The sequence below is a fragment of the Myotis nattereri genome, assembly GCF_964212035.1.
Source record: "Myotis nattereri genome assembly, chromosome: 8".
NCBI classification, from domain to species: domain Eukaryota; kingdom Metazoa; phylum Chordata; class Mammalia; order Chiroptera; family Vespertilionidae; genus Myotis; species Myotis nattereri.
The window spans coordinates 39,766,111-39,780,779 of NC_138083.1; the positions used below are offsets into that span (position 1 = coordinate 39,766,111).

General features: G+C 38.9%; 1 protein-coding gene across 4 annotated transcripts in view; it reads left to right on the plus strand.

Annotated features, from left to right (window-relative positions):
- The window catches only part of RAB27B (RAB27B, member RAS oncogene family), a 117,974-nt gene extending 103,966 nt beyond the window's left edge, over window positions 1-14,008 (plus strand). For all 4 annotated transcript variants that reach the window (XM_081096446.1, XM_081096448.1, XM_081096447.1 and 1 more), the window contains 5 exons: window positions 2,878-3,049; window positions 4,651-4,736; window positions 9,092-9,195; window positions 11,114-11,237; window positions 12,289-14,008. In XM_081096446.1, the coding sequence (XP_080952572.1) occupies window positions 2,897-3,049; window positions 4,651-4,736; window positions 9,092-9,195; window positions 11,114-11,237; window positions 12,289-12,478 (657 nt within the window). In that variant the 5' untranslated portion in view covers window positions 2,878-2,896 and the 3' untranslated portion in view covers window positions 12,479-14,008. The remainder of the gene's footprint in view (window positions 1-2,877; window positions 3,050-4,650; window positions 4,737-9,091; window positions 9,196-11,113; window positions 11,238-12,288) is intronic.
- Window positions 14,009-14,669: the final 661 nt, after the last annotated feature.

The following is a 14,669-nucleotide window of genomic DNA, read 5'->3' on the forward strand; positions in this document are numbered from 1 at the left end:
ATTGCCCAAGCAAGTTTATGTGTGAACAAGAGAACAAATTGGCTCAGATCAGGAATACACATAGTTGGCAAACAATGGTAGTTTCATTCTACACGTGGGAGGTAGTCATCCTGCAGTGGACCTGTGTCTCCTCCTCTTGGACTGAATCCCTCCCTATGCTCTAAGGTTCTCTTCCTCTACAAAAGGTTCTCAGACCACTGAAGACCATGAGGACTAATGTTTTTTTAGAACTGAAAGTACAGCTATTTGACTCGTTTATCACTTCATCATGTTCCGTCTTGTAAAGTTATGTTGCATTTTTCTTGCATTCTTATTTAAGTTTTAAGTGTATGTATGCCTTGTCAGGAACTAGATTATGACTTACATTTTTTGAATTTTCATCTTTGAACCTGGTACTGTATATGGAAGATATTTAACTAGATTTGCTCAAGACTTAGCCTTCCCTAACACTGTCACAAAAACATTGCAAAAAACACACTTAACTTTAAACCAAGTTTTAAAGTATGCTGATATATCTATCTTCTTGGATGAATTGTTTTCACTTTCCAGGGAGCCACAGTACCCTCCAACCTGAGTTTGTATTTAGGCAGCCAAGTGGCTTCAATTTCTTTCCCAGATTATCAATGTGTGTGTCCAAGAAAAAAAAATAGGCTCTGGTCACTGATGTCTTAGTTTGAATAAATATTAATCTCTTTATTTTCCCATGAGAATTTTAGCAGTTTCATCCAATTCTTCTAGTGAAATGACAGACTTAGAAAGAGCTTTACATGAACAAGTTGAGTAGTGGTGGTAATAGACCTGAAATGAGGGAAAATCATGCGACTTTAGCAGCAATCTTCTCTAGCAACTCATTTTGCTCAAAGACTAGAAGCATCAATATCTTCAACTACAAACTCCTGGTAAGAGATTTAGAACCACCCAAACTCAGAACTAGTTGCTGTCAAGTTGTCAACCAGTGCAGGCATTTTCCGAGAAGAATTCCATGTCAGTAGTTGAGATATCTGTTTCCTCTTATTAAGGAAGGCTAGTGGTTGATGGCCTCTCCTCCTGAGCAATGATTGTACTTGGTATAGATATTAAAAAAGAAAAAGTAGCCCTGGCCGGTTTGGCTCAGTGGATAGAGCGTCGGCCTGCGGACTCAGGGGTCCCAGGTTCGATTCCAGTCAAGGGCATGTACCTTGGTTGCGGGCACATCCCCGGTGGGGAGTGTGCAGGAGGCAGCTGATCGATGTTTCTCTCTCATCGATGTTTCTGGCTCTCTATCCCTCTCCCTTCCTCTCTGTAAAAAATCAATAAAATATATTTTAAAAAAGAAAAGAAAAAGTAAACGTTCATGGTCAGTAACCACCCTGGGAGTCCTAACTCAGTGAAGAAAGCATATAATGGGGAAGAAAAGCTTTAGTGCAAAATGATGCATTGTCAGCCCTTGAAGCACCTGTCCTCAGGAACCACTCATTAATGAAAGAACCATAAACCCATAAGAAATTGAGTAGGATTTAGCAACAGTATGGTCCAAATTTTAGAAAATTCTAATGTAAACAAATTGCAAATCTTCCAAATGATGTAATGGTATTGATTTGCTAAGTACCTAATTATCATCTTTATTATTATTTATCCCAAGACATAAAATCTTTTAGTTTTGACCACTAACTAAAGTGACAATTTTAAAAAAAATTGTTTCATTTAAATTGATGAACATGTGTATCATTTCCTCTCATGTAAAAAATTTTTAGAATCATCTAACAATTTTAGATATATCCGTGGTACACCTGTTATTGAAATTAATTTTAATCACCTCAGAACTCCTGAAGAGTCCAGTGATTTCTGGATATACTAGTATAGAGGTGGGGAGAACATTCCTTCTCGCAGAGTGAGGAAAGAAACCTTCCCATTCCAATAAAATCTTTACAGGCCTTTCTCTATACAAGGATATGACAAAACCACGTCTATAACCCACCAGTCATTTTGCCAAATTCAAGATTGGAAACTTCACTAAGTATTCAGTAGGTGGAGTTATCCTTCAAGTGTGTGTGGAGGTAGTCTTGATGTTACCAGAGTAGGTGCACTTGGCATTGGCCCTGAGCTCATTTCACTCATAATCACTGTAACAGCAGAAAAAAAAGATTGAGGCAGAAGTTAGGGCACTGGAAGAAATGGCAACTGACATTGTTCCTTCAGTCAGGAGAGATATTACATATTAGCAGAATTACCACAATTATGCCTCTTAATATCTCTTCCCCCTTTTTTTTAATGCCTGGAAAACATTTAGCAGACTTGCCAAATATAACAGATTTACCACTGGAGAGCAGAGTCTTTAGTATTCCAAAACAGAAGATTTTTAAACATTGCTTTTAAAATGACTTCAAATTAGTGTTTTTAAAGGTTGTCATACCAGTTGTTAAAATTTTAAAATTAAAAAGGAATATTTTGTTTGCACATGATAGAAAGCTCATTCTGTATGATTAGATGCAAAATAGCCCTCTAGGCTTTCCTCTTCCACTACCCAAATACAATGTCAGTCTCTCTCTGGCATACCTGCATCGTAGTGGGTGGGCTTTCTGTTCCCTTTGTAACTCCCCCTTTGTAACTCCCCCCCTTTCTGTTCCCAGCACCATATGCCTGACCCCGAAGGGCTTTAAAACAAAAAGTGATGACTCTTTAGTTCTACTATTGCTGTGGCAATGTCTATTATAGATATCATGTAGCTTTTGTCCTATTAACTGACCTGATATAAAAAGATTTGTACTGACTGAAATAATAGATGTGCTTTTACTCCCGAACCTGCTCAGAACAAGTTGAGTGAGAATGTGGCAGAATGAAGGCACTCAAAATTTTAAACTTTGAAACCTAACAAAATATTATTCCTCTTCTACACAGGCCCAACAAGACCATCACTATGACCGATGGGGACTATGATTATCTGATCAAACTGCTGGCCCTTGGAGATTCGGGGGTGGGGAAGACGACATTTCTTTACCGATACACAGACAATAAATTCAATCCCAAGTTCATCACAACAGTAGGAATAGACTTTCGGGAAAAACGTGTGGTGAGTTCTTACCTATACTGTTAAGCTTATTGCTGATCCTCCCAGATGAGCTAAGAATTAAGAAGCTATGTTTATTGCATGTGAGACATTTGTCTTTTATCACATGCAATTTATGACCTGTCACTTTAATTTATAGTACTTTTTTACTTTCTTCATTATAAATAACATTTTGCACAGAAAGACGTTGAGTGACACTATCACTTATCTCCAAAAGTATACAGAGCAACTAAAATAAATAATGTATGAGTTTATATAGTGTGTTTTCTACAAATTCTTAAGGACTCTTTCAAAACTTGAATTATTCAGGATAGGAAAACATTAACTCTTACTCTGAGTTAAGTCCCTCAAAAAGAACAAGTGTTCATTTTTCTACTCTTAAAGACGTCAAAAGAGTGATTGGCAAATAGCTGGAACATGAGTTTTGTAAGTTCTTGCTGCATTTTTATTTATGTGTAGACTCAGCCATCAATCACTAGCTGATTATGAACAGAATGTGAGACCAATCCATGCTATTTTCCGAGATAAGGGAGTTTAAGTGAGAATTGCCACCACTTCCTTCTCCTATGCTAGACGCTAATGACAGGAATAAAGATATTGTGACATGTGAGACGTGTAGCATAGGCACATAAGCTTTGCCAGATTTACTGCCGCCCAAGGTATTCTCGATTGCCAAGATGGCTGCAGCTCCCAATTGATGTCATAGATCTATTCATTCCTCAAGAACTGAGAGAGAGGAAAAAAAAACCCACACAAAGGAAATGATGGTTGAGAAGGTAAATCATGGTTTCTTATAATGCCCTGTGCCTTATCTGAAGTCCATACACTGTAGTCTTAGCAAATTTGCTTCCAACCCCTACAGGGTTTTCCTGTGCCTTCTCCCCTCCTGAGTGCCCCACTGAGCTAGGTAGGTGCCCTTGTAGTTTTCCCTTTGAAACATTTCACTAAGCTGTACTTAAGGGAGCTGATGAAATATTAAAATTGTTATGCTTTGCTTAATAAGAAGTCAAAAGACCATAATTTAAAGAATTTAAAAATAGCCTTGAAAGAAATGGCTAATAAAGGAAGACTTGAAATATCCTGTGTAAACTTATTGAGAAATTCTGAGCAAATGCCATGGCTAAGTCGTTCTGAAAGTAAAAGATATTCAGGTATTTGTAAATCATTTTACTGTTTTAAGAATGCCTTCACATTTGGTATTTCATTTAAATTTGCAGTGACTGTAAAGTAGGGAGAAATTATGGGTCTCAATTTTCAGGTAAGAAAATAAGACTCAGAAAGGTTAAATGAAGAGTTGATTTTTGAACCTAGAACTTGGGTCCTAAATCAACTGCTTGCTGCCTCCATGAGGAGATGACAGAAGGTGTCTAATTTAAGTTTGCAGTATGCCTAAACTGTTGAAAATCATACTTGTACTTGACATTTAAAAGTGAGAGTATATGTGATATTTCTGGGGGAAAAAACACAGAGCAAATATTTATCCTGCACTATGAACTTTGATTATAGTAATTGAGAAAAAAAAAACATGTTGAGTGAACCCAGAGAATTTGAATGTTGACAAAAAATCCAAAGCAGTATAAACTGATGAAAATCATATCTTTCAGGTTTATAATACACAAGGGCCAAATGGATCATCAGGAAAAGCGTTTAAGGTGCACCTTCAGCTTTGGGACACTGCAGGACAAGAGCGGTAACAGTAAATTACTTTGTTTCTAGCTACAAATAGCGCAGAAGAACTGATTTTATTATTTATTTATTTTTAAGTTATAATTTACTTGTCAATATTATTCTGTATTGGTTTCAGTTATATAAGAAAAAACTTAACCACATTATATGCAACTCTTTCCCTCGTTTAAAAATAGGCATTTGTATTGAAAAAGAAAAAGAAATTGTGTATAGTTAATTAACCATAACCAGCATTGTGAGTTTGGTTCAGATTTCAAAAATTAGATTTCCAAAAATCTCTATGAAGTTTCTTGTTATACGTTGCCATTGTACTTCAAAATTGAGAAGAACATTTTCTCCAGAATTTAATTGAATTAAGGGGGGGGCAGGGTATTTGCACTGTTACAAGGGCTACTCCAAGAGGGACGTGAAGGAAAGGGTGTTTAGATCTCTCTCATCTCTTTACATTCTTCCACAGAGCCTCTCTGATCTGTGCCATCTAACTAGCTTTATTCTCCAAGATCTTGGACACAGCATTGCCCTCCAGCCAGAGTGCCTTTCCACCTTCCCTGATCCTCTCCTTTCACCAGACCTCTCTCATATCCACCTCCCCTGGGGCCTTTCTGAACCCCCAGCTGAAAGCAGCTGCCTCTTCCTTTTAGATTCCTACAACACCTACTCTACCCTCCCTTAAGTTAATTGAGTATTTACCTCCTAATGAAGCCAATCTTTTTATTTTTTATGTTTGGTCTCTATTTGCTGTTCTTTGATTCACTTGTAGCCTTGTCACCCGAACAGAATTGTCAGATTTATAAGGGCAGAGACTATGCTTGCTTGTTCAGTGTCATCTCTGGTACAATGCCCAAGACAAGAGCTACTCAGTAGATAAGAATGTTGCTTGCTTACCTGATGGCAGTATATTTCTTTGAGATACAAGATTTCACACGTGCTAAAGACCCCAAGCTAGTGAAGCGCTTCAACATTAGAGTAAATAAAAATTGGCAATAGGTTGTCAGGATAAGCTATTTAGAAGGCACATACCTCCACATTCCACATCGCGTGTCTTAGAATGTTTATGCTTGTAAACACTGCAGTGTTTGAAATGCATCCAAATGTTCTCGCCTTCAGTGAGTGTAAACGCCAGGAGAGGTGCTGGGCCCGCTCAGTTAGCTTTTCTGACTGTGAATTCCATTCACACACATCCTTCAACACTGCTGGTGCTGCTGGAGTCATTCCTCACAAGACTCTCTGCTCATATGTCAGTTTGGTTGTCACAAAGATGTATGTTTTGTAGACCAATTTGATTCCTATTTGAAGAAGTAATATGAGAAAATGTGGTTCCCATATGTCTTTGCACATGATTTGTCAGCCTAGCATGATGGCAGGCTTCTCTCATCTGTCCCCTTAAGACAGCTGCTCCATGAGGGAAGTGGGGAAGACTGGGGGCAGTCTTGGTAACAATGGGGTATTCATCCCTTGGGAATTTTGCATTCTGTAAATATAGGTGTAGCTGAACAATAAGATAAAAAGGCCTCACACCTCAACCCTGTTCCAGGACACCTGGCAGCATAATCCATATACAATAATGGTTATTGATAAAAGTGATATTATGGAAAGGAGGAAAAAAATAATACCCCATGTGTAAGCCCAAAGGATTCAGGGCATAGCCTTCATTCCCAGTGAGGGACAGCCAGTGATAATGTGACCCTGGCATCTGTGATTTTTTTTTAATGGGTTCCTCGATTTTTCCACCCTGCGGATAGAATGAAGTTGGTGGGTAAAGCGGAAAATGAATTACCTTCCCTCTGGAATAAGGCCTGGAAAAAGTGGAGGATAACAAGGGTACTGGGGAAGAATGGCCCAGGGGATAAGCCAGGTCCAGACTAAGAATATCCTATCCACATTGCTATGGATGCAAAAGTATTTGCCCCAACCAGATCCATGCAATATTCATGTTTTTAAGCGACTTTGTCATGTGAACAGTGAGAGGGGAATAAGGCAGAGTCTTATCCTCAGATAACACACACACACACACACACACACACACACACTCATGGAGAGAAAAGAGAGCAGGCTGTTGTGGTTGATTTAACCACACTATTGTGGCTGAGTAGCAGACAATTTTATGAGTACAGCTAGTTCCCAAATAGAGGGATCCATTCAATAAAAGTACTATAATCTCTGTGAGTTTTCAGTGACTAGTAGGAACAAAGCCACAAGAAAAAACTGCATACAATTTTTGGTATTTCATAATCATCATGATTATGTCTTACCAAAAATATCCTAATTTGGAAATTAATAGTCGTTGAAATATCTCTTCTCCATGCTTCAATATTAAAAGTCTTGTTCCTTATTGAAGTCATTTAAATCTTTACTAATTTTATATTTTGCTAGTCTCTTTATTTCCTCCCCCCCCCCTCTTAATTTGACATACATTTAATGAGTAAATACTGTATTCAGGGCCATGAAACATAATGCACAGCAAGTTCGAAACACAGCTCCTTTGCTCATGAAGCTTGCCGTCTAGGGTAGAATTTGGACCAATAACAAACTATTGTAATATAGCCTTAGGGCAGTGATAGGACACAAAGGGTAGTCGGCAGGTGTACCAGAAGGAGCTCATAATCCTGATGTGGTTGTTGGAAAGCCTGCATGGGGAGGTGATATTTTCCCTGATATCTATATCTACATCTATATCTATATACTCATACACAATGTATGAGTGAGTCTTTTTCAGGCTAAAGGGGAAGGAGGTGAAGGAAGCATTAAGGAGAGGTTACCCACAGAAAGAACAGTGTGTGTGAAAGCCCAGGGGAGAGAGTGAACTTTCTAAGAACTAAAAGAAGATCAGCATGCCTGTGGGAAGCCCAGAGATGAATCTGGCTAGTGAGCCTTGACAGCTTATTAAACAGTCCAGTCATTATCTTAAAAGTAATGCATCATGATGAAAGTGTTTTTATCAGGTGATTTATATAATCAGAGGCAGAAACCAAGGAAGGGACGGGTCCCCCAAAAAACTAGAGACAGGAAGTCTATTGAGAAGGCTGTTGAAGTTATCCAGGTGAAAGCTGATGGGTTTGAAATCAGAGTAGTGGCAAGGTGGATGGACATAAAGATGAAGGACAGGAGATATTTGTTGATTGAATACAGGAGGTGAAGGAGAAAGAGGGTTACCAACCAGAAGGAAGGTGATAACAATGACAGGAAAGGAAATCAGGAAGAAAGGCCAGTTTGGTTTTAGAAAGGGAAGGTGTAAGTATGCTAGGTTCCTCCAAGTGGAAATATCCAGCAAATAATTGGTCACAGAGTATGAAGGCAGGCAAATTCTAGATCTATAAATGTGGGGTTCAACACATTGGTGATAATTGAGCCAGGAAGTGGATGAGATTACCCAGTGAATGTGTGTAGAGTAAGACAAGGTCAAGAATAGAACTTGAGGAAACCATAGAATCTACAAATAAGCTAAAATAGGGGACCAAAATTGAGGACATTTAGGATAGGAAGCGATATTCTTCTTAATTTCAAAGTTATGTGCCTTTCTAAAAATGTATTGCCAAATGCACCTTCTCTGGTCTGTATATGTGGACTCTGGTTTCACCTATTCCTGACATTAAAGTGGGCCTCAGCACATGGTCCACTTCACTGAGGATGTTGTGGCGGAGGGGGTCAGAGCAGAGGAGAGACAGTCTTTACACTGCCCACGACAGAGTGTATTCTTCAAAATCCTCTAATAGATATGAGTGCTCCCTTTTCTCCCTAACAACTGAGTCTGACCTTCCCTCGGTTCCCTTAATCATTTTCCTCATCCTCCTTTCTTCACTGTCTTCCCTCTTCCTCATGAGACATAGATGCCACTCTCTAACTCCAAAGAGTGTTCACAAGAGTTTTCTCACCAACATTGCTTTTCCCTACAAAAGAACTCTGGATCCAGATGCTAACAAGCTGTGGTTTTCCACATGTAATCATAAGCACTCATTTTCAAGCCAAAGTTTCTGGGCACAGACAAGAATGACTGAAAAGTATAAGTTAAAGTCCCAATATTCTAAAGTGTTCTCAGTTTTATTTGTGGATCACAGGAGGCCCATGAGCCAACGAGTCCAAGGGGCTGTGTAAGCATGTGTGCGATTAAATGTTACAAATTCCTTGTGTGTAAGTGCTGTGGAACATAAAGCCAGGATGTGGTCTTCCAAAGAACCTACCAGCAGACATCCTCCTCTGGCCCCTCAGCAGTCTTTCAGGGTCACCTCCCATTCTGTAGGGTAACCCATAGTGGATGCCATAGAGATTTCATAGTTGAGAAGGAAACAGTGTTGTTGGTATTGCCACCACTATATGTTCGTGGACTAACTTTCAGAACTACCCACTGTGCTTTCTTGGCAGATTCCGGAGCCTCACCACTGCATTTTTCAGAGATGCCATGGGTTTCTTATTAATGTTTGACCTCACCAGTCAACAGAGCTTCTTAAATGTCAGAAACTGGATGAGTAAGTGGGACCACGTAATCTGTGTTGGTTGCTTTGGGACCCAAGAGCTCTGTGTATTTGCTTGTTTGCCTCACAAGATGAAAGAATAACCTTGGGAAGTCATGAGTTTAGAGTTTCCGGTGCCACCTTCAAAGTGGTGGCCTTGATGTGCATCCCCCAAGGTGGCCTGGAATTGTATTTTACTTTACACTCTTAGAGGAAGCCAATGTGGCTTCAGATCCACCATATGTAAGGTCTTCAATTTTGCAGTTGTAAGGCCATTAATTCCACTTGTCCAGCCATCTAAAGGACTTCTTAGAACAAGGGTGGGGAACATCCAGCCCACGGGGCCAGGCTGTATAAGGCTCTCAAAATCATTTGGTCTGGGCCTACCATGGCATCAGGGGTGAGTTAATGAAGTGTTTGAGCAAATATAGCAGGCTAATTTTAAAGTTGATCATTTTGTATGGCCCATGAATGATGTGATAAATATCCAAATGGCCCTCAACAGAAAAAAGTAAGTTTCCCTGTCTTAGAAATATGCGAGCTTCCACATCGATTACATCTAACCTAGAAAGGACATAGAGAAAAGCAGCCGCTTTTCCTGAGAGGGTACATGGGCACCTAAAACGTGTCCCCATGCACTTGGGTTAGGTAATGGGCTCGTTAACTACAGGGTGGCCCGGAGAGAAGCTGCTGCAGAGGACCAGCCACGTGAAGAGGAGGGACCGTGTGCCAGTCAAGCAGCTCACATTGAAATTTCACTTGTTTTTCTTCAAAAAAAAAAAAAAGTCACTATGAGGAAGCCTTGTATAGAAAAACGACACAATTTTGATCTGCTATGATGTTGAAAGTCACCTAATCAGTCATTAAAGCCAGATTAATATATGTCAGCATAGAAGAATAGTACTTTATTTTTACTTGATGTGGCACTAAAGGTAATATTTTATTTGCTAGATCTAATATATATGTCATTATATATTATTTGTAATGAATAATATATATAACTGCTTTAAATGTGAGTTCAATAACAGTTGTTACCTTGGAGAAAAGTATTTCTTCTCTAAATGAGTAATTATCCTAGGATCTGTCTCTCTTTCCTTTTATTGTTATATTTCCTTATTCAAACTTTGGTGTTATTAGATTCTGAGGAGATGAGGAGATAAGATTATTCAATACATACTTTCAGAGAATGATTTCTTCATCCTTTATCAAGGTAGATGAGCCTCTTCCTTGCTTTAAAATTTTTTCAGAAGGATACTATTGGGATTTAAGACAATTCGTTGCTATGTCTAAAACACTTTCATTTCTAACACGCAAATAGTCGATGTTATAGGGTAAGCATTTGTCTTCTTCCTTGGCAATTGCATGCAGCAGGCCCTGTGATAACATTAGAGTAATCCCTCTAACTGCCAAACCATAGGTTGACACATTTCTTTCCACTTTCTTTCTTCTCTCTCTCTCTCTCTCTCTCTCTCATTTCCTGGGGGGGTGGGGGGGGTGGGGGGGGGAAAGGACAAAAACCAAGTTTCCTGTCTTACAATTGTTTTTACCTGACTTTGTGGTGGTTCAAAACTGTTCTGCTCTCTTAGATCATCACCTAAGCTCTTAAAGGAAAGAGCAAATTTGTGTACTTTAAAATCATGTTCTGTTTTCTCCACTTATGTTTGAGGAACAAGTGGTATGAAACAGTATGTCCCTCTTGGAGGGCACATCCTCAGACGGAGAAGAGCACTGGTAGGTGTTCATACAGGGGCTTCATGCAAATGATGACTGATCTTCACAACATGCTGCTTGTGAGGCAGTGCATCCATGTTACTTGGCTAATATAATATAAAAAGCTGGAGATAAACAATTAGATTAGGAATCTCATATGAGCAGTCATTTGACATTGCTTGTTTGTAACTAGCTTGCCGGTTCCATCTGCTTTCTTTCTAAGGCCAACTGCAAGCAAATGCTTATTGTGAAAATCCAGATATAGTATTAATTGGCAACAAGGCAGACTTACCAGACCAAAGGGAAGTCAATGAGCGGCAAGCCCGGGACCTGGCTGACAAATACAGGTAAGTCGACTGTCATCCCGGCAGTGTCATCCAACCTTGCACACTGCTGCTAAGTAATGGGGCAGGGACACAAGGTCCATACTAGGAATTACAAAGATCTTCCAGAGGAATGTATGTGATATTTTAAATCAATTACTCCTTAATAATAGCAGCTAACATTTACTGCATACTTCTTAGGTACTAGCAACTGTTCCTAGATTTTAATTTATTTAACCCCTCATAACCATATGGAGCAGGCCTAGAGTTATCCCACTTTATATATGAAAATTAGGCATAGAGAGATTAATAACTGAGGGAGGCCACATCGCTAAGCTGGTAAGCAGCAGAGCTGACTTGAACCGAGGCAGTCTGAGATCAGAACTCATGTTCTTCAACACGATCCTCTTCTAGTGCCTCTCGATTGATAGCTGCAAACCTCTAAAGGTGATACCTGTGTGGACATAATATTGCAGCCTTTATTCTCAATGAACTTAAATGGCAAATGAAAAATTTAAAACACCCCATGCAGTTATAACTTGACTTCCAAATCAGACGTTGTCATGATTTTTTTAAAATTGAAAGCAGTTTCATCACACCTGCCGTTCTTTTTGGATTGTCCTTGAGAACATTAGAACTGTACAGGTGTTCTTGTAACTTTTGATTCCGAGTAAGTAGAGACTGTATTCACAGGAATATCCTACTCAGTGGCAGTGTAATTTCTAAATCAGATTTATAGATAATTGATTAGAAGGGAAGTAACATTGATCACTAGTTTACCATTTTTTACCCTCTTAAACTTTAAATACTTATAGTGCCTTAACTTCAAGTTCCTGAGCACCTCCTGTATCCGCTTTCTTGCCCATAGTACTGGTTATATTCACACTAATGAGCAGCTCACCAGTTGTTACTCCCTGAGTAAGAACAGGGATGCTTTCCAACTCAGCCAGCAAAACCCTGAATATTGTGCAATCTCTGTCAGCCATATTTTCATATGTGTGACTCATTTGTACATCTTGTTGCCTCGTTTCTGATTTCTTCCTCTCGAAAATATTTCTCATCTCTTCCATGCTAGCATACCATATTTTGAAACAAGTGCGGCGACTGGCCAAGACGTGGAGAAAGCTGTGGAAACTCTTCTGGACTTAATAATGAAGCGAATGGAACAGTGTGTGGAGAAGACACAAGTCCCCGACTCTGTCAATGGTGGAAACTCTGGGAAGCTCGATGGGGAGAAACCAGCAGAGAAGAAATGCTCCTGCTAGACCTCACACAGGAACTCATCACCCAGATCCCACCCAAATATTACTTCCCCAAACAGCGACAGACCACACAACTGTTGGGTAGACCATGCATAATGGCACATCTTTCTTTTTCTGCCAGAAAATGTATTTTAAGAAACCAAAATAGTCAGCAGTATTCTAAAGAATTGGCCAGTTGTTTCTGAGGCCCCTTCAAACAAGATCAAAGATTCCTAACATGATCTCACCATCATGGATGTCCAGTTTTTTTGTTTTCTGTGTTTTTTTTTGTTTTTTTTTTATAAAGAAGACAAGTGTGTAAGGGCATACACAGATGAAATGACAGAGAGTTGTAAATGAGAACAAAAATTACCCTGTCACAGTGGAGAAAGGGATGGGCTACCAGAGGGAGAACATAGAAAGTTGATTTTTTTAAAAAAAGATTGGGTTTACTTCACATGTAGAATCTGATTATTACTTTTAGGTTTGCATTGGGGAAACATAGTTAAAAATGGATACACAATAAAGAATTCTAAATGGATCATTAACAATGACATTACTCTGTACACCCAATACGCTGTGTTAGAATGACTTAATTAGTGGTGAGGTTATGAGATGATGAATGTCAGACTTCTGCTAAATGTAGGAGTGTGTGTAATAATGCCATTTTTATATTATTAATAAATGGCAGATAGACAAGAACAAGATTGTGGATGACAGTGTACAAGAGAAATGCCCTGGGAGAAAAATGAAACTATGGGAACAGGGCATTAGACAAATGAAATTAAATGTATCTGTTACAGATGTCTGGAAGAGTCACTTAGCCAGCTTTCACTCACGCCAATGAGAAGTTGACATTATCAGCTGGGATTAAGAGATGATCCAGAGGTTTCCATTTCAAACAAAATTTTAGAAATAGGTTCAGTGTTTGGCTTCACATTTCGTTTTTCTTAGCAAATGGTGATAAATAGTCACAAGCACAAATTAAAGATTGCTGTTTATTTTTAAAAATCTCTTTTTAAAAATGCAGTCAACAAAAACGATTTCACCTTAATTTCTTTTAGATAAATATGCTGGTGATGTGAAACAGAAAGTGACTATTTATTGTGGTTTTCTTTTCAATTTACAAAATCCTGGAAACTCTAAATCGATTTCCCCCCTCTCTAACTCATACTTTGGCTTTGAATCAATTGTGAAAATACAGGTGTGTCACTTTGTCGATCAACAATTTCAGAATAATCATGGATCCATTTTATGGTCACTCTGAATTTTCATGTCACTAATCACATAAGAATTGATAACTCATGCCATGTTACAATGTATTTAGCACTTGTTTTTATTTTGCTTAAGGCAAAATGCCCATAGTTGACCTATATTTGGGGATTGGGCAGGAATGGAACTGTATCATATCTCACCAAAAACTGGTTAATCACTTTATTTTTTTTTTTCACAAGAAGCTGCCTTTTCTTTCTGAAGACAATCTCAAAAGTATTTTTCATTTGCCTATTCTTACCATTATTCTTATCATTATCACTTCCTATTAAACCATTATTTAAATATTTCAGTGAATTTTATCAATAACAAAGGCATTACACTTTACGTTTTCTTTTTTTACGGTGAGTATATGATTTTTCTTCAGAATGGTTCCTCTTACTATAAAATTTTGCCAGTTAAACTTCATTTTTCCAATTCGGTGCCTACTTATTTTGTTAAGTTTCAGACACTGGAAATCCTAAACCCAGCTCCCCCCACCCCTTAACCTCTGCCTACCAACATCTATCTGGTATCAAACCCGTTTTAGGAACTCAGATCCAAGGGAATGTCTACTTATAGTGTTCTGAGTGTGGACTAGACCCAGAAATGTGCCCTGAATCAAAGTGATCTGGAACCTTTGATGGGCTAGCGCCTGGTGGAGTTCTGGGTATCTGCTGCCCAGTTCCTCTGACTTCTGCAGCACAAAGCCAGCTTCTGAGACAGATCACACCTGGGTATTCCCGCCAATGGTATTTTTCTCCGTGATGTTCTTCATGACCTCAGTACCTGTGCCCTGAAGATAGAAAGCTATTGGCTAACATGAAAGATGCTTCTTTTGGAAGAAAGTGAGCAGAAACAATGTAGCTATTGCTTTAGCAAAATTTGGTGAACTTTTGAGGTCATTATGTCAATGTCTTATTTGGATCCAAATTGTGATATCCCCTGCATTTCCATGATAGGG